Source organism: Myodes glareolus, chromosome X, assembly GCF_982192425.1.
Source record: "Myodes glareolus chromosome X, mMyoGla1.1, whole genome shotgun sequence".
Classification (NCBI taxonomy): domain Eukaryota; kingdom Metazoa; phylum Chordata; class Mammalia; order Rodentia; family Cricetidae; genus Myodes; species Myodes glareolus.
The window spans coordinates 28,684,537-28,708,647 of NC_142053.1; the positions used below are offsets into that span (position 1 = coordinate 28,684,537).

General features: G+C 46.9%; 2 protein-coding genes across 10 annotated transcripts in view; one reads left to right on the top strand and one right to left on the bottom strand.

Moving 5' to 3' along the window:
* Septin6 (septin 6) overlaps positions 1-22,349 on the bottom strand; it is a 136,433-nt gene extending 114,084 nt beyond the window's left edge. For 8 of the 9 annotated variants that reach the window (XR_015000382.2, XM_048450414.3, XM_085684690.2 and 5 more), the window contains exon 1: positions 22,215-22,349. The gene's annotated coding sequence lies outside the window, so the exon portion shown is untranslated. The remainder of the gene's footprint in view (positions 1-22,214) is intronic. The other variant, XM_085684694.2, reaches the window with a different exon arrangement.
* On the top strand, positions 22,300-24,111 carry Sowahd (sosondowah ankyrin repeat domain family member D). The gene has a single exon (XM_048450420.2). It carries the CDS (start codon positions 22,553-22,555, stop codon positions 23,567-23,569), a length of 1,017 nt encoding a protein of 338 aa, XP_048306377.1. The 5' UTR covers positions 22,300-22,552; the 3' UTR covers positions 23,570-24,111.

A 24,111-nucleotide genomic window follows, 5' to 3' on the forward strand; every position in this document is an offset into this window, starting at 1 on the left:
GGCCAGCTGTGTCTGCTTACAAAAGATCATCACAGCTGGGCTTGGTGGGCATTGGACGGTCCCACAGAGGGGGAGGAGTGGGAGAGTTATGGGCCCCTCACCTGAATATCCTGCCATTCCTCCAAAAGAGCTGTATGCATGTGGCCTCAGGGGTTCTCAAGAAGGGATAGATAGAGGGTATAGGCTGAGTAGGACTAGGGATAGGAAGTTCCACCTAAGCAGCCATAGGGAAGTTATCACCCTTCCTGGGTTTAGATCTTCAGTGAGGCTACTTTAGGTTCACCCACTGGCTCAGCCATAACCCCTCACCCATGTTCTATGAGTGAGCTTAGTAAACCCATTGGTTCTTAGGGAGAACCTCTGTGGGATAAAATTGTAGTCTGTCATTGGGATCTTAGAAAGAGGGAGATAGATCTTGCTTAGCCGTTTCCTGCTCCCCACTGGGAGAAAATTCTAAGACAGAGGTGCTAGGAGTCACCAGCAAGGGCTGTCCTGAGAAGAACTAGGGCCATCTGTCCAGCGGCTGGCAGAGTAGACAAAGTTGGCAGGTGGGGCATGGCCAAGGGCAGCAGCTGTCTGCTTGAAGCTGCATCAGGATGCCAGTTAGAGGCACTATTGCAAACGAGCTGGGCAGAGTGGTAGGCATGGGTAGAAGGGCAAGCTAAGAGCTGGAAAAACTACAGCATTGTAACAGTGAGCTGACTGGAGAGATGGCCTTAAGAAAACATTGAGTGGAATGAATTAGAGGGCAGGATGGGGGGTAGAATTGATCAAAACACATATGCATGTATGAAATTCTCAAACTGTGAAGGAACAACTTTGGGGCTGGGGGTATGGCTCAGTAGTTAGGAACACGGGCTGCTCTTCCAGCCCGAGTTCGGTTCCCAGCACTCGTGTCAAGAGGCTCACAACTTCCTGTAACTCCAGATCTGGGGTGGGGGGGTTGATGCCCTCTTATGGCCGACATGGGCACTCACACACATGTGTCATATGCTTATACACACACATGCACACACAAACACTTTTTTTTTAAGTAGGCTATTGGACAAGTCTTTGTGTAGGTCAAAATCAACAAGATCAAGTCCAGAAGTGGAGGATGGATGGCTCATTATAGTGACTGAACTTCACTGAAACACGGTGGAGACTCTCCGACCCTAACGGTTGGAGGAACTCTTAGAAGTGACACTCTGTGATGGTTCATATTGATTGACAATGCGACAGAGTCTAGAATCACCTGGGAGCCAAGGTTCTAGGCATGTTACAAGGGAGGTCCTATATTTGGTTAATTGAGATGGGAACACCCACCCTTACTGTATACAACACCATCCTATAGCTTGCCTCCTGGACAAAAGAAAAGGGGCCCAAACACCAGCCAGCATTCATCTCTTTCTGGTTCTTGACTGTTGACACAATGTAACCAATTGCCTCCTATTTTCTCGCCTTTTGTACCATGGTGGTCTGTGCCAACAAACTGTGAGCTAACTTAACCCTTTCTTTTGATTCTTTTTTAGTGGTTTTTCAAGACAGGGTTTCTCTGGTTGGCCTCAAACTCACAGAGATCCGCCTGCCTCTGCCTCCTGAGTGCTGGGATCAAAGGCTGTGCCACCACTGACCAGCTCCCTTTCATAAGTAGCTTTGGTCAGGTATTTTGTCATAGCAACAAAACAAATCCTCGATCCATGTCCCAGCATTCTTCTGTAGACAGGAATCCCTTCATGAAACTTCCTAGAAAATACTGGCCGAGCAGCTTCTTGAACATCTGCAGCAAGATGAACCTGCTGTTTCTATGGCAGCCACTTGCTTCAGAAAACTCATGCTGTACTTTGGCTCTAAAAGAGCCTTGGGGACTGCAACGATAGCTCAGCAGCTAAGAACATCTACTGCTCTTTCGGAGGACCAGAGTTTGGTTCCTAGCTTCTGCATCAGGTGGCTCATAATCTCTTGTAGCTCCAGTCAGCAGCTCCAGCGCCCTCTTCTGGCCTTCACAGACATAGTCACATGGTGAAGAGTGCTTGCTACCTGGCTGGAGGTTAAGAGCACCGATTGTTCTTCCAGAGGTCCTACAGCAACCACATGGTGGCTCACAACCACCTATAATGAGACCTGCTGCCCTCTTCTGAAGTTCAAGCATACATGCAGGCAGAACACTGTATACATAATAAATGAATAAATATATATATATATTTTTTTTTTTACAAAAAGAGAGAGCTTGCTACTCTTCCAGAGGGCTATCATTTGAGAAGTTAAAAAAAGAATCAATCAACCCTTTTCTCTCCAAGTGTTTTTGGTCTACATTTTATCAAAGCAATAGAAAGCAAACCAGGACCCCAAGAACCTGGAAACACCCAGACCCCGACTACTGGTAGCATCTAAAACAAGAAGCCCTTTCTCCTTTCAGTTTCCTATGACAGGTCACAGAGTTGAGAAACTGATTGACATGACCTCTACCAGGTTAGGTAGCTCTTCTTAACGGCACTGACTGAAATCTGTCTCTTCATTACTTTTGCCCACCGGACCATGCTATGTACTCTGAGACTTAAGTAATAATGTAAATCTTTAAGACAATTTTGAAGCCATTTCTGACTATTCTGAGCCCTCTCAGTCTCAGCAGTAATTTCCCCCCCCCTCCCCCGGGAACCAAGGACCTAACAATTGCCCACACACGTACTGAAATGTTGGGAACTTTCCATCATCTCCCTGAGTCCTTGTGAATGTTCTCCAAATAGAACTCAGTTATTGAATAGGGGCAAGATAACCCTCAGGTGTTGACTCGGTGACTGATGTTTTGACTTAGGCCCTGGGAAAGGGGCAAAGTGACCCTCAGATGTTTTCCCTTACCTCATCTGATCTGGCAACCACTCTCCAGCCAATTATTGGTAATAGCCCTTTCGAATAAGCCAATCGTAATAGTTAAAGAGCAACCCCCAGACATCCTCTCCTTCTGTGGTTTTTCCCTTTAAAAATAGCCTGTACCAGACATTCGGGGTCTTTCTAGCCTCCCGAATGCTGGAAGACCCTGTCATGACAGAATTAATAAAATCCTCATGCTTTTACATCAGCTGTGGTGGTGAGAGATGGTCGGGGGGGGGGGGGGGCGACTCCTCCTCGGTGATTGGAGTCTAGGGTCCAACAATACCAATCGCTAACCTCTTTTCAGATTCCAAGCACTCTTTCACAGGCTTCATTTCACAACAGTTCAGCAAAGAAACTATCATCCTACCCACCACCCCAATGGGGAAACTGAGGCTAGGGGAGACCAAGTGACTGAGTGAAGGGAGAAGGCCTAATAAGTCGCAGAGCCATGAATTCAGCCAGACCCCTGAGTCCAAAGCGCATACTCTTTGCAGGCTGTCCCCCCACTCTGCCCCCACCTACCACTCTGGCCATCTCTCCCATAGGCTCGCAGCTCTGTTTCATAAAGGCCGCTGTCATGTTGGTAATGCATCTTCTCCTTCAGATAAGCATGTTCAATATCTTCTGTCACTTCTTATCAAGGTCCTTCCCTTCCTGGTCCCTCCTACACTACAAATGAACTCCAATCCTTGACTCCAACGAAGTACAGGTCTCCTGAGCCTCCGCCCCCAGACCTTCCACCCCTTGTCATTCCTGCAGCTTGAGTATCAAAGTCTCACCCATCCGCAGGCTTTACTCATTTTTCACCCAGTCATATGAATAGTTTGCACGTATGTTTGCATCTGTTTTGATCCTTTGCAAAAAATCTCCCAGGAGCCCTGGGAAATGAGTGTTCCATGAGCTCAGAAGGAGATGCAGGAGGCAACACTAGCATTTAATCAGGCTTGGAAAAGTGTGGACAGCTTGCTGGATCAGACGTGCAGGCACCGTCTGTTCTGGAAGGAGTGTGTCCTCCACCTGGGTCTGGGTGGGTGAAACCATGTCAAGGTATCGCATCTGCACGTATTTCCAGCAGCTCTAAGCATCTGGCAGACAAAAAAAAACAAACCAAGTGACTAGTCTTCCCAGACCGCTCTTGCCAAACTGGCTGCCAGGGGGCCCTAGGGACAGAAGTCCGCATGATGCCAGTTGGCAACCGGAATGGGTGTCCGAGCTGGGCAAGAGTCCTCGGGGAGAAACTGAACTTGCAAAAGAGCTGGAACCACCTCACGCCAGGTGGGGAACAACTGCAGGCTTCTGGGTCTTAGAGTGCCCAGCAGGCTGTTGACCCTGACTGCTCGCTAGCCCAGCAAGGCCAGGCAGACTGGGTTTGTTTTCTCACATTTCTTCTCTTTTTAAAAAAGATGTATCTTTTTTTTTTATTTTATGAGCTTGTGTGAGCGTGGGTGTGTGCACATTTGTGCCTGAGGAGTCAGAAGAGGGTGTGATTGTGAACTGCTTGACATGGGTGATTGAATTCTGGTCCCCTGGAACATAATTGCATGCTCTTAACCACTAAACCATCTTTCCAACTTTTTAATTTAACTTTTTTTATTTTGTGTATTGTGTGCCTCTGTGCCTCTAGAGGCTAGAAGAGGGCACAGCTCTGGAGCTGGAGTTATAGGAGGTTTGAGATACCTGATGTGGGTGCTGGGAACTGAACTTGGGTCCCTTGGAAGAACAGGAAGTGCTCTTAAACACTGAGCCATCTCTCCAGCCCCTGATATAGCTCTCAGACCACAGAAGATACAGATATCAATGACAGACTCAGTGCCAGTATAGACACAGGCCCTAATTTTTTATCTCTACATGATAACAAAACACACCCAGCAATGCTTCAAGTGGAGATTTCAGGGGATTCCTCCCATCTGAAGTCAGACTGGTTTAGGTGAAATCAACTCATACACATGCCGACTGCCTTCACCAAATGCCACCATGCCGGGTGTGCTGTCACACTCAGGGGGCAGAGACGGGGAGGGGGGGAATCTGTGTGAGTAGCCTGGTCTACTTAGTGAATTCCCGAACAGTCGGAGCTACACAGAAAGACTCTGTTTAAAAACACACACACAAAAAGCAAATAAACAACGACAAAGGAACAAACAAACAAAAACCCCATAAACACCAAGGCACCTGCTGGCAGCCTCAGCTCAGCTGATGCCAGACTCCAGTTAGAAGCATGTCTCCTCTGGCTTCTACATGAGGTAGCTGCGGTCTCCCAGAGGAGTGTCCAGAAACCCAAGTCCTGCATCCACAGTGGCCTATGCCACCAAGAAAGATATAAGTGACCAGAACACTCTCCCTATCCAGTTCCTCTGCACCTATATTGTCTCAGGCAAGTCGCTTGACTATTCTGTCCCCCAGTTTCCTTACCTGGGAAATAAAGGTGATAAATGGAAACAACTGGTAAAGCCTCTGCCTCCCTAGTGCTGGGATTACAGGCCGCGCCACCACCGCCCAGCCAGGTGCGAGCTTTTTAAAATTGTTTTTGTTACATTTCTTTATTTTGTGTTTACACGAGTGCTTGGATGCACTCCTGCTTGCCGTGGCACACGTGATCATCTGAGGCCAGCTCGTGCCAGTTGGTTCTCTCCTTTCACTATGTTGTCCTAGGGATTAAACTGAGGTCATCAAACTTGGCAGCAAGCACCTTTACCCACTGAGCCATCTTGGCAACCCTGGTGTTAACCTTTATCAGTCCAATGGAGGCAGGTCTTAAAGAGCTTGGACTACCAAGCTAAGAAGGAAGACACCCTCCCGTCTGCGTTCCACTCTGGGGCTGCTTTTACTAATCAAGCAACCCTTCATTGAAGACTCTGGCCTGGCCCAGGCTCTAGCCCAGAGGGAGATGAGCGGCTCCAAAAAGCCAGCCTCCCGCACTGCCGCACTCAGTTCTCACTGTGGACTGGCCACGCTTTCAGACTGGACTGGCAGCCCCCGCCCCATCTGTAAGTCCTACTCCCCTAGCCGCTCCAGTTCTGGTTGCTCAACCCTTGCCTTTCCCCCCGTGCTCACTTTGTGACACTAGATGAAGGATTGGGACAGAAGTCATTTGAGACCCACTTGAGATAGGAAGCGATAATGTGTGAGGCCGAGCGTTCAGACTCTGGGGCGCTATGAGGAGAAATGGAGTTAGGGTAAGAGTGGTCAAGCCGAGCTGCTGGGGGACCGGGGCGGGGCAGGGCAAGAGTGCTAGTATGTGCATGGCAGAAAGTAAAAGGGAGACACTGGCAGTCTGGGCACCTGCTCAGACTCTTAGCTCGCTAAACCTTACATTCCACCTCCTAGAAGTGTGTTGTCTGTCCTGTCGTGTGGCCATCGGCTGCATTGTGTCTAGCCATATCCAGAGAGATGGCGACGCCCAGCGGACACTGAGGGCATGACTGATTTGGAGGGCAGGACCCTGGTGCCCTTTGTTGTTGGCAGCCGGCTGGGGTGCTACAGAAGGACCTCTTGAAACACAGGCTAGATTGGCTCTTTCAATCTTTGGCCAGTAAAAGCCAAGAACTCTGTTCTTAGAAATCTCCCAAGAGGAGCAAGGCCAGATCTCCCTGCCTTTCACAAACCCATTTCAGGTTCAACCCATGGGAGAGCAAATTACTCACAAACTCTTTGGGGGACACTTTCAGGCAGCTTGCTACTTCCCTTACTTGGCATTGACTGCTCTTGTTCTCAGAGTGACAACCAGAGCCACTGAGAGCAGCTGGGATCTGTGATGCCAATGCTTCTCTATTGAGTAGTAGAAGACAGAGTTTTTGCTTCATCTCCTAAATTTCCACGGTCAGCAACAGATACCTTTAGCAAATAATTTTTAAAAGCCACAAGCCCAGTATAGCAGCTCACACCTGTGATCTCAGCTGAGGCAGGAGGATTGCCAAGAGTTTAAGGCTGGCCTAGCCTAGACTATGTAGTGAGTGTCAGGCCAGCCTTGACTGGAGAGAGAGACTCTATCTCAGAAACAGCAAGATTTTTAAATCCTTGAAAGAAATTGGTAATGCGCTTGGATGGTACAAGCGTTACCACATCTCTATAGAGCTTCCATGTTGCTCATGGAAGCATCACAAGGCCCCGAAAGGACCAAACAAAAGCCAGGAAATCCTGAAGGCAGGTTTGTCTTCATGCTCCAGTTGGGAGTTGACAGATAAGTCTTAGTCTTGGCACCTGGAGTCAGGGCTTCTGTGAGTAGACTTTTTTTATTCCAAGCATGTTATTTCCTGTAGGGAGCTAGAACTCAAAATGTTATGTCTACTTTTTACACCCTAAGTTTGAAAACCAGTTAATCTCCTTTCTTTTTGAAATGTTGTATGTCATATAATACCCAGCATTCTAGTTTCTTTTTTAAAATTGCATTTGTATGGGGGCAGTGCCACATTGTGTGTGTGTGTGTGTGTGTGTGTGTGTGTTTGTAATTACAAGACAACTTCTGGGATTTGGTTCTCTCCTTCCACCATGTGGGTCCCAAGGGTTGAACTCAGGTCGTCAGGCTCACTTTTACCGCCTGAGCCATCCCACCAAACCCAGTGTCCTTTCTTAGGTCATTAATCAAACACCAACTCCCAGTCTGTACCGTTCCATATGTGTTCGGAGTCCATGTCCCTAAAAAAGGCAATTCTGTTCTTCTCCATCTCAAGCAATGATTGCAGGCCACCAGATCTGTTAGTAGGCGACCTGCCCCTTGTTATCAGTAGCCTAGGACAAGTTACTCCCTCAAAACCTCAGTTCCGCATGTATAAAATGGGGACAATACACAAGAAATCTGTGAGTGTGTGTGTGCATGTGTATGTGTGTGTGCATGTGAGCACCTTTAGCATCCAGAAGAAGCTGTTGTATCTCCTGGAGCTGGACTTACAGGCAGCTGTGAGCCACCCAGTCTAGGTGCCGGGAATCGAACACAGGTTGCCTGCAAGAGCAGTACATGCTCTTCACAGCTGAGTCATCGTCTCTCCAACCCTGACAGCGCTGTTTGTATAACGTTGCTGTGGGGATTCAGCGTGATAGACAAGGAAGACAGCACAGCGCCTGCCACAGAACTGACTAATCCTAGCACTACTGCTTCTGCAGCAGAGGAATGACAGGCAGCTCCATGTGTGCTTTAGGAGACATGCTTTTGGGGCCTGTGGGTAAGCCACTTCCCAGAGGCTCCACTAATAGATGTCTCCTGGACACATGGGCGGACTGAACGCTTAGCACAGTGTCACACACACACACCGAGGGCATTGCCCCAATCTTTGCTCTAATCCTAATCCCTGCTCTGTGATGTGGGAGAATTGTCTGTATTCTGTCAATCATATTTTAATAAAACGCTGATTGGCCAGGCAGGCAGCATAGGCGGGAAAACCAGACAGGAAGTAGAGGTGATGCAATGAGAACAGGAGAATTCTGGGAAGCAGGGAGGTTCCTCTGCCATTCCTGCTCAGACCACCGAAGAGGCAACATGTAAGCTGTCACACTGAGAAAGGTACTGAGCCCATGTGGCTAATGTAGATAAGGATAATGGGGTAACATAAGTTATAAGAGCTAATAAGAAGCCTGAGATAATGGGCCAATCAGTTTATAACCTAATGTAGACTCCGTGGTTTTCCTTGGGACTTGCCGGCTGTGGGGTGCTGAGCGGGACAGAAACCCCAACAAGCCGGCCCCTCATGTTACAGCTCTGCAATACTCTACCCAGAGGGAAAGACACTTCCCAATGAGTCAATACAGTTAAGAAATCTTCCTCCATTCCAGCATCAGAAACCAGAAACGTGTGACTGAATCAACCAGAAACGTGTAGTGTCATCGAAGGAGCAGAAGCACTGAGGCCAGACAGAAGTGTTGGCGTCACCACCTAGTATACATCCGTTCATGACTTATGTATTAAGTTTTCTCATCTGTCAGCACCCAGTTACCTTATCTGTTCTTGTTTTATTGCATGAGGCAGAGTATGGCTGAATACCCCAGGCAAGGTTGGAACTCACCATGTAGCCCATACTGGTTCAAACTCAAAGTCTTCCTGCCTGTACCTCCCAAGTGTTGAGATTACAAGCATGTGCCACCATGTCCATCCATATTATTTGAAAAAATGGCTTGATGTAACAAACCAATAGTATCCAGAATGGAGTAGACAAGAAAGGATGTATTGAGGCATTTATTAAATGCATTCGGTAACAAAAATATAAAAGGGCTGGAGAGATGGTTTAGCAGTTAGGAGCACTTGCTGCTGTCCCAGAGGACCTGAGTTCAGTTCCCAGCACCCATGTTGGGTGACTCACAACCACCTGTAACTCCAGCTCCAGGGATTCAATGGCCTCTTCTGACCTCCATGGGCACTTCCACACACATGTACAATACATTAATATAGACACATACACATGCATACATAACCTGTGTGTAAGGTACTAAAATATTGCATCCGTTAACTGGCAATGCTTTCACTACACCTCAGATGAAGAACACCTATGAAGCAGAGGAATGCTGGTTTTTTAAACAGAAAAAGATAAAAATTAAGATGCAAGACTCCTTCAGCTCTCTACTAGCTTTTGAAAAACTTCAGAATACTACTTCTCATTATAAAAGAAAAACTATCTTGAATTAGGATCTTTCAACATCTGAATACTACTTCATGATGGTCTGTAGCAAATACTGTGTGTCTTAGTCATTGTTCTATCGCTGTGAAGAGACACTATGAACAAGGCAATTCATAAAGGAAAGCAACAATTAGGGCTGGCTTACAGTTTCGGAGCATCACTCCGTTATCATAATGGTGGGACATGGCAGCACACAGGCAGACATGGTGCTGAAGAAGAAGCTGAGAGTCCTATATCTGAATCAGCAGGCAGCAGGAAGAGGGGACACTGGGCCTGGCCTAGGGTTTTGAAACCTCAAAGTCCACCCCCAGTAACATACCTACTCAAACAAGGCCACACCTACTCCAACAAGACCACACCTCCTAATTCTTCCAAATAGTTCATCAACTAGGAACTAAGCATTCAAATATTTTGTGAGCCTATGTGAGCCAAGGATAAGGAAAATATGGTACATTTATACAATGGAGTACTACACAGCAGAAAAAATAACAACATCTTTAATTTTGCAGGCAAATGGATGGAGCTAGAAAACATTATTTTGAGTGAGGTAACGCAGACCCAGAAAGACAATTATCACATGCACTCACTCATAGGTGGTTTTTAAACATAAAGCAAAGAAAACCAGCCTACAAATCACAATCCCAGAGAACCTAGACAACAATGAGGACCCTAAGAGAGACATACATGGATCTAATCTACATGGGAAGTAGAAAAAGACAAGATCTCCTGAGTAACTTGGGAGCATGGGAACCTTGGGGGAGGGTGGGGGTTGAAGGGGAGGGGAGAGGCAGGGAGAGGAGCAGAAAAAAATTAAGAGCTCAATAAAAAGAACATCTCTCCTGCCAGTATCTCTGACATGAATCTGGACCCCCAGGAAGCCAACAAGTGTGGTGGATCCAGGCGTCAAAGCCACAGCTTTAATCCTAGTCATGCCACTTAGCAGACTAAAGACTCATGTGATCAGAAAAAGATAGAGATATACAATAAAGACAGATTCAGAGGGAATAAAAACCAAAAACATCTAAATAGTGTACAGTGTATTTAAAAATATACATAGACTTGGGAGAGAAAAAAGGTATAGAAAGTTCTTTAAAAAAAAAGAAATATAGTCAGGTGTGGTAATACATGCCTTTAATCCCAGCACTTGGGAGGCATGGGTAGGCAGATTTCTGTGAGTTTAAGGCCAGTCTGATCTACAGAGTGAGATCCAGGACAGATGAAGAAAGCAAAAATCCCTGCTTCAAAAAATCAAAAATTAAAAATAAAATGAAAGAAATAGAGTTTAAAAGTTCATGTAAAGATAGAAAATACACAGAGAGTCTGGATAGTGTATACTCTTGTGTTGTCTTTGACTTATTTTATGGCTGAGGAAGGAACAGCAGCTGCTAAAAGACATTTGATTATAAATGCTGCTGGATTGACCCAACCTATATATTTTGAAAATGACTTGACTTCAAAATTTAAGTCAAAATATAATGTTACTTTGGAGAAGAGGTTTTGCTTTTGTTTCCACAGGAAATGAGAAACTGTGGATTCATTCTAGGTTAAGAAAAATCAGATTTCACTGAGGAAGACCCCCTGAAAAATCTCTAATAGGAGAGGATAGCTCAGATGATGCAATGTTTTAGAGCACCTCTGTTGCAGGTTCCTCTGAGTTCTATATCCAGAACAGCTTTAAGACTTCTGGCTGAGATGATCCAGCCTCACAGAATATTCTAGTTAGGATTTGACCATAGTCCTAAATTTTCTTTGGGTCCCCATAACATTACCAGCACCCCCAATTAGCAGGAAGTAGCCTAGAAAACTTTGCCCACATTCCCTCCCCCAAAAAATGGATTATGGATGTTTGTCTTTGTTTAGTGTGTTGGTTACAAGTTGTTATGGCAGTGGTCAGGAAAAAAGTTAAACAAAGGAGATTAGATTCAGTGTCTTATTTTGAAAATAAAAAGAGGGGAAATGATGTGGGATAATGTTTTTGTGCACTGTAAAGATTTGTCACTCATATTGGTTTAATAAAATGCTGATTGGCAAGAAGCCAGGCAGGAAGTATAGGTGGGGCAACAAGATGAGGAGAATCCTGGGAAGAGGAAGACAGAGATGTAGTCACCACCCAGACTCTGAGGAAACAAGATGAGAATACTGCACCGGGAAAAGGAACCAAGCCATGTGGTTAAACATAGACAACAATAATGGGTTAATTGAAGTTGTAAAAGCTAGTTAATAATAAGCCTGAGCTAATAGGCCAACCAGTTTATAGTTAATATAAGCCTCTGTAGGGGGCTGGAGAGATGGCTCAGAGGTTAAAAGCATTGCCTGCTCTTCCAAAGGTCCTGAGTTCAATTCCCAGCAACCACATGTGGCTCACAACCATCTGTAATGAGATCTGGTGCCCTCTTCTGGATAGCAGTATGCATACATGCAAGCAGAACACTGTATACATAATAAACAAATACTTTTTTTTAAAAAAAATATAAGCCTCTGTGACTTTCTTTGGGACTGAATGGCTGTGAGACCAGGCAGGACAGAAACTTCCATCAACAGATGTAGTTGAAGCAGAGAAATAAAATAATGGCATCAACAGAGCTGCAAAACAATATTTACAAAAACAATTTAAAGCCATCTTCAGCTATATATGAGTTGGAGACCTGCCTGATTTACATCAGACCCTGTTTCAAAAAACACAGAAAAAATATGATTTTTCCAGTAAATATGCTTATTTAGAAGCTTCTTTATTCCTCTAGAGCTGGAGATGGAATCCAGGTCTGGTAAGTAACGCTGGAGGTATGTGCTCTACTACTTAGCAGCTCCTACTGAGTCCTGAGGATTCTAGCTTAGTAACAAAAAGACAAACATCATTCATCCAGCCCTTTGGGAATACATATATTGTGCGTATCATTGTTAAAGTAGTCAAAATAATGTCCAAGAAACACTGTAGTGACAAACTGAAATGCATGCCTTTGTCAGAAAACATGACTGGGAGGCATCTAGAATCATTGATGACAACTTGAACAATCAGTATTACACTAAAAGACATAGCACACGAAGTTTTATCTGAAGTTAAGAAAAATATCTCTAAAATTCCAGCTTTGTATTTGTTAGAATCTGTAAAAAATGATGAAATCCTCAACACACTCCTTTTCTGGGTTACTGAGGGGAAAATAAGAAGAAGTTATATTATCAAAAATTATTTTTTTAAATATAGAAACACTGAGCAGGGAATGTTTTTCTGACTAGCAGCATGCAAAAATCAATGAAAAAAAATATTAAAAAAAAGATACACAGAGACAGAAAAACCAGGCCTAGAAAGATGACCCAAGGCTTAAGGGTGATTGCCACTAAGCTTGACAATTCGAGTTTGATCCCAGGGACCCACATAGTAGAAAGAGAAAACTGACTTCTGAAAGTTGCCCTCTGCTCCCTTGACCACCCCCACCTCCACATGCACACGCACACACATTGTGGTACATGTGCCCCCCACCACAAACACACAAATAAATGTAATAAAAAAACTTGCTGGGCGGCAGTGGCACACACATCGAATCCCAGCACTTAGGAGGTGGAGGAAGGCAGATCTCTGTGAGTTCGAGGTCAGCCTGGTCTACAGAGTGTGTTCCAGGAGAGTCAAAGATACACAGAGAAACCCAGTCTCAAAAAAGCAAGCAAAAAAAAACCCCAAAATCCCAAACCTCAAAATACAGATTTTTTTATACAGCTGAAGGGTTGTTCTGATAGGAACCTTCACTCCCTAGAAACAAAGATGTTGAAAACCAAAATGTGTGATGTGTTATAGGACTTGTCAATATTGTTCGTTGTAGAAAATTAAGACTTTTTCAAATATAATGCTGAATGCCTATAACCCCAGTCCTCAGGAGGATGACAGCTTTGAGTTCTGGTACAGCCTGAGCTCCATAACAAGATAAGAGCTTGTCTCAAAGAGAGACAGAGATGGGGGGCCGGGAATGGAAGGAGAGGGTGTGTGGGTATCTGTCAGTGTTTTATTGCTGTGAAGAGATTTCATGACTGTGGCAACTCTTATAAAGGAGAATATTTCATTGTGGCTGGCTTACAGTTCAATGGCTTCGTCCATTATCATTGCAGGGACATGGTGGCACACTGGCAGACATTATACCAGAATAGTAGCTGAGGGTTCTACTTCTTGGCACGCAGGAAGAAGAAAGCAGGAGACTGGAGATGGCTTGGGATTTTGAACCCCCAAAGCCCACCACCAATGACACACTTTCCCCAACAAGCCCATACCTCCTAATCCCTCTCAAGTAAAACCGTTCCCTGATGACCAAGCACTCAAATATGTGAGCCTATGGGGGCCATTATTATTTAAGCCACCACAGTGGGCAAGATGGTTCAGTGGGTGCTTACTAAGAGAAGTCTTAAACCTGAGCTCAATCCAGACGGCGGAAGGAGAGAAGTGACTCTCACAAGTTGTCCTCTGCCCTCCATACATGAACTGTGGCGCAGGCTCAAGAAATGGCATGCATAAAAGAAATATAACAAAAGAGTAAACTAGCCGGGCTGTGGTGGAGCGCGCCTTTAATCCCAGCACTTGGGAGGCAGAGGTAGGTGGGTCTCTGTGAGTTCAAGGCCAGCCTGGTCTACAGAGGGAGTTCCAAGACAGCCAGAGCTACACAGAGAAACTCTGTTTCAAAAAACCAAAACTAAACTAAACAAAACAAGGTGGTATCTCCGTGGTAGGACAGCTGCCTGCGTGTGCCAAGGTCTTGATCGTGTTCCCAGTACTGAAAATTGAAACAAACCCTAACAGAGGGTAGGGTTCTTTTTGAAGCAGGAGGATCTCATTATGGGCACTGACTGTTCTAGAACTTGCTATGTAGACCAAGCTGACCCTGAGTTCACAGAGATCCTTCACCTGCCTCTGCCTAGCTCCTGAGTGCTGGGATTAAAGGCATCTGTCACCATGCCAAACTCAAACAGCAAGACTTTTGATACAGAATCAACCCTTTAAAAAATAGTAGTGGGGCGAGAACCTAAGGCCTTGAGTGTGCCAAGTGATCTCTACACCTGAACCGCACCTCTAGCTTTTCTCATCACTTTTATACACAGTGGGAGAGATCAAATCCAGGGCCTCACCAGGACCAGGTGAAGTCTACTGCTGACCTAATCTCCAGCCCCAAACCCTTCGTTCTTCTTTTTCTTTTCTTTATTCTTTTTCTTTTTTCTTTTCTTTTTTCTTTTTTTTGGGGGGGGGAGGGGGTTGGTTTTTCAAGACAGGTTTTTTTCTGTGTAGCCCTGGCTGTCGAAGAACTCACTCTGCAGACCAGGCTGGCCTAAAACTCAGACATTTGCCTACCTCTGCCTCCTGAGTGCTGGGATTAAATTTAGGAGCCACCGCTGCCTGGTTTCCTTCTTTCCTTTTTCAAAAAAAGTTTTATTTATCTGTCTATTTGTGTATGTGTGTGTGTGTGTGTGTGTATACACCTATGCATGCCTGAGTGTATGTATGTACCGTATGCATGAAGAGGTCAATAGAGGTCAATGGCAGACCCACTGGAATGAAGTTAAATGTGTCCGTGAGGCACCTGAGTACTGGGAGCTGAATCCCAGGCCTCTACAAAAACAGCAAACGTTGACTGCTCCAGCCTCCTCCACAAGCCATCTTCAAAATACTGCCTGGAGACAGTATCTAATCATACAGTTCGATTCCTGCGACGAGACACCATGACCTAGGTAACGCTAATAAAAGAAAGCATTTAACTGCAATCTGGCTTACAGATTTAGGGGCTTAGTCCATTATCATCACGATGAGGAGCACGGCAACACGCAGGTATCCATTAGAGCAGCAGCTGAGAGACACAGCCTGACCTGTCGGAGGAGAGGAAGAAAGACTCGGCCTGGACTGAGCTTTTGAAACCAAGGATCCCTCTGGACGTCTTATCCTCTGCTTCCTCAATGCTAGATTCACAGGCATACATCACCACACCCAGAATGCTCTACGGCTTTTGAGCCAGGGCTTTGGGCAGGTCAATTAACCTCCCTCAATCCTATGCATAAACTGGAGATAAACGCTACTTCTATACCAACCTCATTGGCTTGTTGCCTAGGGGAAAGAGATAATTAAAAATAAAAAAGAGCCAGGATGTGGACAGGATAGATAGTCCGGCGATTAAGAGCACTTGCCGCTTTTGCAGGGAACCAGGGTTCAGTTCTCGGCAGCCATCTTGCATGGCTCACATCTACCTGCAACTTCAGTTACCGAGCACCTGGTGCGTTCTGGCCACTGTTAACACTGAATGCGTGTGCTACGTATACATACATGCAAGCAAAATGCATCTGCATATAGAATAATTTTATAAGTACCAGGATCTTGAGCCTATACGCGAGGGTGGGGCATGAGGCAGGAGAATCACTTGAGTTGAGGAGTTGAAGACCAGCCCAGATAACACAACGATTCTTTGTCTAAAATGGAGGAGAGAGGGCTGAGAATGAAGCTCAGTAGTAGAACACACTTGCCTAGCACCTGTGAGGACCCAAGTTCAACCCCCAGTCCTACACATACAGAGAAAGACAAAGAAAAGAAAGGAAAGAATGAACCAAAATAATCATAAAACAGCAGTATTCCAAGTCTTAAATATTACAGAAGTTGGTTTTTGTTTTTTGCTTTGTTTTGTTTTGTTTTTTTCAAGTGATGGGGATGGAACCCAAGGCCTTGCACATGCTAGGCAAGTGTTCTACCAATGACTTAACTCCTGGCTCTTGAATAAAATGACAAACCACTGTGCCACTCACTACCCTCCCCACTCTCTCCAGATGGGTCCCCTCCTCTTCAGGGTGACATCTATGTCTTGCCAGAAATTCTAGCACCAGTACCTCCTTCCTTGAAGCTACCTAAAAGCCAGGGGTGAGCAGCGCCCTTCTCCTGCAGTGTACAGCAAGCCTGAATTCCCATCACCTGCAAAGCCTCTTCCTGGGCTCGAACCCTGCCTTTCAAGTTTTCTTCTCACTCATTCGTTCGCTAGAGCGCCCCCGTGTGTCGGCACATGGTAATACTTCCAAAATTTTCCTGGAGAAGGCATTGGATTTTGTCACAGTATTGATGAAATGTGGAATATTTTTCCTTCTCACACTTCGGACCCAAAGCTGGATTGTTGGACTCCAGTTGGGCTGTTTGAACCCTAGTGTTAAGCCAGGTTTCCTGCTTCCGCTCAGGCCGAAAGGTTTCTTTCTGCTCCCTGCCCACTGCCAGGTCGTTTTGAGCAGTTGTAGGCATGTGATTCAAGTACGTATCAACTTGATTCTACCACCTTCTATTCTGAACAATCCAAGCTCACAAAAAGACTGGAACTTTTTTTTCCAGTGAAGGAATGGAGGGAAATAATCTCAAAATACTGAGAAGTACTAAGTATGGCTTGTTCATAGTCTAGAGGGGGAAAAAAATTGAAAATGTGATCCTGGGGGCTGGAGAGATGGCTCAGAGGTTAAGAGCATTGCCTGCTCTTCCAAAGGTCCTGAGTTCAATTCCCAGCAACCATGTGGTGGCTCACAACCAACTGTAATGGGGCTGGTGCCCTCTTCTGGCCTGCAGACATACACACACAGACAGAATATTGTATACATAATAAATAAATAAATATTTTAAAAAAAAAAGAAAATGTGATCCTGGGTTGACTAGAAGGTTCAGTGGGCAAAGGCGCTTGCTCCCTCATGTACTATAGCACATGTACACACACACACACACACACACACACACACACGAATCATACATATGCACAAAAATAAAACAAAAAATTTAAATTTTAATGATATCTCCTAGTGTTTAAAAAAAGCTCAAGAAGGGGGAAATGACAACCAGAGAGCACACCTGACAGTGTACACACACACACACACACCACCACCACCACCACCACCACCACCACCACCACACCACTCAAACATCCATTCTTGACCACACACTGTGTCAGTTACTTTTCCATTGCTGTGATGAAACACTGTGACCAATGTAACTTATAAAAGAAAGGGTTTAGCTGGGCAGTGGTGACACACGCCTTTAATCCCAGTACTCCAGAAGCAGAGGCAGGCGGAGCTCTGTGAGTTTCAGGCCAGCCTGGTCTACAGAGTAAGTTCCAGGACAGTCAGAGCTGTTGTTACACAGAGAAATCCTAGCTCCAAAAAACCAAAGATGGGGGGACGTAATTGGGGCTTAGGGTTTCCGTGGGTTAGAGTCCGCGCGGTGACACAAAGTTGTGCAGCAGAAACAGCTCTGAGTGTACATCTTGATATACACACAGGAGATGGGGGTGGCGTGAAAACCTCAACTCCTGCCCCTGATGAAATGCCTCCTCCAACAAGGTCACGCCTCTTAATCCTTCCTAAGCAGTTTCACCAACCGGGGACCAAGCAGTCAAACATGTGAGCCTATGGAGGATATTTTCATTCAAGCCAGCACATACTCATACCCACGTGGTGTGGAAAATAAATTTCTACCTCACTAAGAATCATATGACATTATATATGAGCTTCATGGTGCATGCTTTTCATTCCAGCACTTGGGAAGCAGAGACAGACAGATCTCTATGAGTTCCAGATCAGACAGGACCACATTAGTGAGACCCTGTCCCTCCCTGCCTCCAAATATTATGACATCAGCATAGGTCTTTGGAAGGAAACTACACCTATAGTCTCTAAAGCGTTCCCCACTCCCCCTTGGACAGAGGACTCTGGGAGTCTGACAGATTTACTTATCATATTCTGCACATCCTTCCTCTTGCCCGTTGGGCACTAATGGGTTTTTTCTTCATCTATAAAGTCTGCTGCTAAATTTCACTTACATCCTAGGACGCACATACCTTTTCCTTTCCCCTAGGACCAGTGTTCCTGAGAAATTGTGTCTAAATTAGCTAGAATCAGTGGGGCAAGCTTCTAATCTCGGCACATGGGTGGCTGGGGCAGCAAGATCACAAGCTGGGACATGACCTGGGCTCCATTTCTCAAAACAGCAACAACAACAACCAAACAACTTTCTTTTAGGTTTGTGGCATACACCATAACCCCCCAACTCAGTGGGCTGAAGCAGAAGGATCTTGAGGTCAAAGGCAACCTAGATAACATAGCAGGGCCACTCTAAACAATTTCTCTTCGTTGTCACAGTACAGGAACCCTAAGTAAAACCAGAGACGTCAGCGTTATTCCTGAGGCGGCAACACAAATTACCCATCCTATAGTCAACTGCTGGTGTGGTTTCGGTGGCATGGCGGTGCACACAGTTCCCTTCTAACCCTGGGTCAGTCATTTCCAAAGGTTTGACCAGATGAGAGCTAGGGTGGAGGTCAGCGGTGGAAGGCTTGCCTAGCCTGTGGTTCCATCCTGGCCGTGCAAGCAAGATGAAAGCTGGCAATGGCTTCACCTCACTAGTGTCCCAGGCCTAAGTAGGGTGGCAGCCCCCTTCTGTGTCTCGCTCCTTCTACTTCACTCTCCCCCGCTGAAATAGAGATGGGCTCTGTGGTCGTAGTCGGGGTGTGCAGCCAGCTCTCTAGGGAAGAAAGAGTCCTTGAAGCAAAGATGAAACACAAGTCACTAGAGAGGCCATGTGGCTTTGATCTCTAGGAATAAAGTTTAGCAAGGGCACGTGTGTCAAGGGTGTGTGGTGGTGCCAGGCAGGTGCCTGCCTTCGCCGTCTTTGAACTGGAACTAGAGATATTATTAATGCTGACAGGAAGGGAACTACCTGCTTAGTGGCAAGGAAAATTAATAGCTCCAGCATTCTTCCACGCAGCAACCTCCATGCTGGCATTTTGATTTAAAGAAAATATTGCCGCAGCTGCTCAGATCTTCGGGAAGTATGTGTGTGCGCATGCATGTGGTTTGCTGTTTACAGATTTGGGGTTGCAGAGGGGAGTTTCCAGAGCAACGGAATAGCTGCTTGTCAATCGAGGTCATTTTGAAAATGAAAGCCCGAAAGCTTGGGGCCCATCCTGGGCCTGAGCCTGGTCAAGGAGCCCGCAGAGGCCAAGCTGTAGCCATTTGACTCTAGGAAGAAACAACTTATTCGCTATTTTTCTTTGTTTTTATAAATTGACCAAATCGAGTTGGTAAGTCCTGCAGATTTTGTTCTAAAACAGTGATGGGAGTTGGCATGGACTCTTCCAACATGAATTTATGCTCACAGACATACACACAAAAATCACAGTTTCCCAGGCTACCAAAGCAGAGCCAAGTAGCACCCATTTATTTCTTCTGCGCAAACCAAGTTTGCACAAGGATAGCGTGTGATACACTCATCAAACAGATTAATCAACCTGTCAGAGAAAGAGGAGAAATAGAACAACCAATTCCCCCCCAAGCAGGGTGACAATGGGGTAATAGAAACCCCATTGGGGTTGGGAAGTAAGAGGGTCATTCTGGGCTGGGGCAGAGGAGGATGGCTGGATAAGGTGAACACTGAGGTTAATCGTAAAACATGAAGCACTGGGGCTGGAGAGATGGCTCAGAGGTTAAGAGCATTGCCTGCTCTTCCAAAGGTCCTGAGTTCAATTTCCAGCAACCACATGGTGGCTCACGACCATCTGTAATGGGATCTGGTGCCCTCTTCTGGTCTGCAGACATACACACAGACAGAATATTGTATACATAATAAATAAATAAAAAAAACATGAAGCACTTCATTAGATAGAAGTGTGAAGGAAATGGGAGGCTGCGGCAGGGGAATTGCTGAGAGTTCAAACCTAGTCAGGGCTACACAGCGAGTACCAGGATAGCTGGGGTATGTTAAAAGATCCTATCTCAAAATAGCAAAACAGAGGTAGGCTTGGTGATTAGTCGCCTGTAATCCCACTATTGGGGGGTAAATGTAGGAGGGTCAGGAGATGGAAGCCAACCTGGACTATATAAAACCCTACTATCAAAAATAACCCCAAACTGGCCTTTGGGGCCAGCACTTAGGAGACAGGTGGATCTCTGTGAGATCAAGGCCAGCGTGCTCTACAGAGCTAGTTCCAGGACAGTGAGGGTTGTTACACAGAGAAACCCTATCTCAAAACAACAACAACAACAATAATAAACCCCAAATAGATCAGTTAACTTAAAAGAGAGAAAGGAGGACAAGTGGGAGGAAGCTTCAACTAGGTCACGCTCAGACATTTGGCTACAATTTGGTGCTTGTGTGACCGATCTGCAGCACATAAACCTGGCTTGGTTGCCAGTTACTTTGTGCCAGAACAAAGGCTACCGTGGCACGCAGTGTTACTCTGCCACTTCCTGCTGGGTGACCTTGGGCAAGTGGTCTAACTTCTCTGCAAACTGAAAGGAGGAATGATTCTTAGTTCCTAAGTCCCTGGGAAGAAGTCAGAACTCACGCATGGAAAGTTCAAATTCATATACTGTCATGAAGGAACACTCACAATATTTAAAGCCGACCCCAGATATTTGAACAAGGAGGGAAAGCCACTGTCTGACTATCTCCATGGCTGCTGCCGTGGAGGACCCAGAGGAGAGGACGAGTTGGGCCTCAGCCCCACCCGCCCTGGTCTGGACTGCTTGAATAGTGGGGCTTCCTCTACTTCTCCCCAAATCATCTTTCAAACACAGCCCGAATGGTGGCTGCGTCCCTCACCAGCTCCAAAGCCTTCTCTGCCTCCTTCTTTACTGCATGTCAAGTTTCTTAATGCTGGAGGGGAGAGGAGGTGAGAACTACTTTCTCAAGACGGGGGTTAATTTGGCAGCCTTTATTCCCAACACTTCTGAGGAGGACAAATGCAGATCAGAAATTCAACGTCATTGTTCACTGCATGTTGTGTTCCAGGCCTGCCTTGGCCACATACAACTCTGTCTTCTGGGACCAGAGGCAGAGGGGTTCACCTGGAGTTCCAGGCCAGCCGGGCTAAACTAAGATACTGTCTCAAAACAAAAACAAAGTCAAACAAACAGCAAAATCATCTGCTGGTAAAAGGAAAGACTGGGGGGGAGTCTAAGCTTGAAATAAAAAGATGTATCCACTTTTCTCAAAAGAATAGAAACTGGGGCTGGAGAGATGGCTCAGAAGTTAAGAGCACTGATTGTTCTTTTAGAGGTCCTGAGTTCAATTCCCAGCAATCACATGATGGCTCACAACCATCTGTAATGAACTCTGGTGCCCTCTTCTGGCCCGTAGGCATACATGCAGACAGAACACTGTATACAAAATAACTAAATAAATCTTAAAAAAAAAAAGAATAGAAGCTATGCGTTTATTGACATTGGCAAAGTTTGATGAATCTGTAAAGAGGACAGCTGTGTCTCTGTGGTGCTGTAGATTTACCTGCAGCTGCGTTTTCAGACCTGCCCAGAGAAGTAAAGAAGGGAGAAGGCTGTATTCTGGGAAATACCTCTCCTCCCAGGTCTCAAGTTTCTGAGCAGGAATCCCCGACAGCACTCCAGCGCTGCCGCGCAGAAGGTCAAGGTTACAGAAAGGGCAGGGCAGAGGAGCCTGAGTCACACGGAGAGGCCAGGCTGCCTCCCCGAAGGCTTGGGGAGAAGGCGCACAGGGACAAAGTGCAAGAAGATTCTTGAAGAGATAAGAGTGAAGGAAGCAAAGGTAGAGAGCGAACGCCTAGGAAGCTCCAAGATCTGGCTCCTGAAGACTGTGACTAGAAGCCCAGCTCAGCCCATACGGGAAGAAGCGACTTAGGGCCTCTTCACTCCAGCAGCTGCTGGGATGCTGAGAACCGGGGTGACCAGAGCACCACATACCAGCCCCAACCCCCATTCCCTGGTTGTTCGCCAGGTGCCGGAGGAGGCCTGGCTACTGCTCACCTGGCCTTCTTGGGGTGGAGCCGGTTGAGTCCTGAGGTCGCTGTGCTGGCGTTCGCTCAAGGAGTAGTGGTACCCAGCATACAGAAGCCCGGCTGGTCCAGGGGACACTACTGGACCGCCCACCCCTCCACGCCCCCCCACCGCCCACAAAGGCACCCTCCCCCGGCTTGCTCCCTCCCACTGGTCCTTCTCCTCCCCTTCTTCACTCCCTCCCTCCGAGTCCAGTTGCTTAAGACGCTTCCTTCCCCACCGCCAGCACCAGTTCCTCTCCCCGTGGGGCCTTTGGAAGGCCAACGAACGCAAGCCTTTGGAGTCACCCGGGCGGCAGCTAGAAGATCATGGCCCAGCCCCAAGGAGACACGAACCCGCTGCCCAAGGCCTCAGACGAGTCAGGCAAGTTGAACGTGCCCAGCACCCTGCAGATCCGCTCTTATAGAACGGACATCTGTAGCCTTGGCAGGTACAAGGGCAAAGCTGTCGCAGACACTGCCACCCTGTCCCGGGAACCGATCTTCCACAGTACCCTGACGGTGGCTGGGACGAGCGGGACACGCCGGAGGGGGGCGCTGCGAGAACTGTTGGGGCTGCAGGGGGCGGCTCCCGCCGAGTGGCTCTCAAAGGAGAACTTGGAGCCGGCTGCGCTTGGGTCCCGCCGTTCTAGCGGACAGGGCAGCAGCCGAGTGTGCCTGGAGCCGCGGGAGCACGAGTGGATTCTGGCAGCCGCTGAGGGCCGTCTTGAGGTGTTGTTGGAGTTGCTGGAGGCTGAGCCCAGCTTGCTGATGAGGGACGACCCGATCACAGGCTACAGCGTGCTGCACTGGCTGGCAAAGCACGGGCGCCACGAGGAGCTCATTCTGTTGCATGATTTTGCCCAGCGCCGGGGACTGCCTTTCGATGTGAGCGCCCCGGGCAGCGGCGGCCTCACACCGCTCCACCTGGCGGCTCTGCAGGGCCACGATATGGTCATCAAGGTGCTGGTGGGAGCCCTGGGGGCTGACCCCACGCGTCGCGATCACAGTGGTCACCGGCCTTGTTACTATCTGCGGCCCGATGCTTCTCAGAGCCTGCGGGAGCTGTCCGGCGCAGAAGAATGGGAGATGGCACGCGGCAAAGAGCGCGACAAAGAGCGCGACAAAGAGCGCGACAACGCCAACAACAACAGCAGCACCACCATGGGGTGGTCACTGAGACGCACCCCAAGTGCATTACGTCTCAAGTCCATGGGAACACACTGCAAAGAGGCGGCTCAACCAGCCAAAGAGAAGAAGAAAAAGAAGAAGAAGGCTTCAGGCAATCAGGGAGGACAGGGAAATGGCCTTCTGCGCCATCTGTTCCCCTTCATCCAAGACCGTTGAAGGTGACGTGGACTAGAGAGCTCATTCTTAGGGCTGTTTCTGAACCCACCCAAGTAGATGCTCCTTAGATGCAGCTTGGGCCTGTAATGGGCAGACCACGTCTGGGCCCACAGCCCTGTCCCAGGTCTCCTGACTCTAGCTAACTGTCAGAAGAATCGATCAAGAAGGGAAATCAAGAACCAGGCTGGCCTGGATGCTCAGCCCCAATGCTACAAGATGAACGGTTTGGAGCAAGGATCGTGATCCTGCTCGGAAGAGAGAGGAAAAGTTACACTTCTAGTATCCGTTTCTAGGAAGATTAAAGTGCTGAGTTTATTAGAGAAGATTAAAAAATAATTTAAGACTGTAAAGTACTGCTGCGGACTAAATGCCAAATACTTGCCTGCCTAGTCTGCTGTCGCAAACCTCCCTGTACTGGTAGTGTTAGCCTCTGGCGACCTGCTCCTAAGACTGGGCAGCCCTTACCAGCGCCTGGCCCAATATATCATGGATGAGTTCTTAAGTACATTAAAGTGGAATTGGCTTTCTTTCTACACAACAAA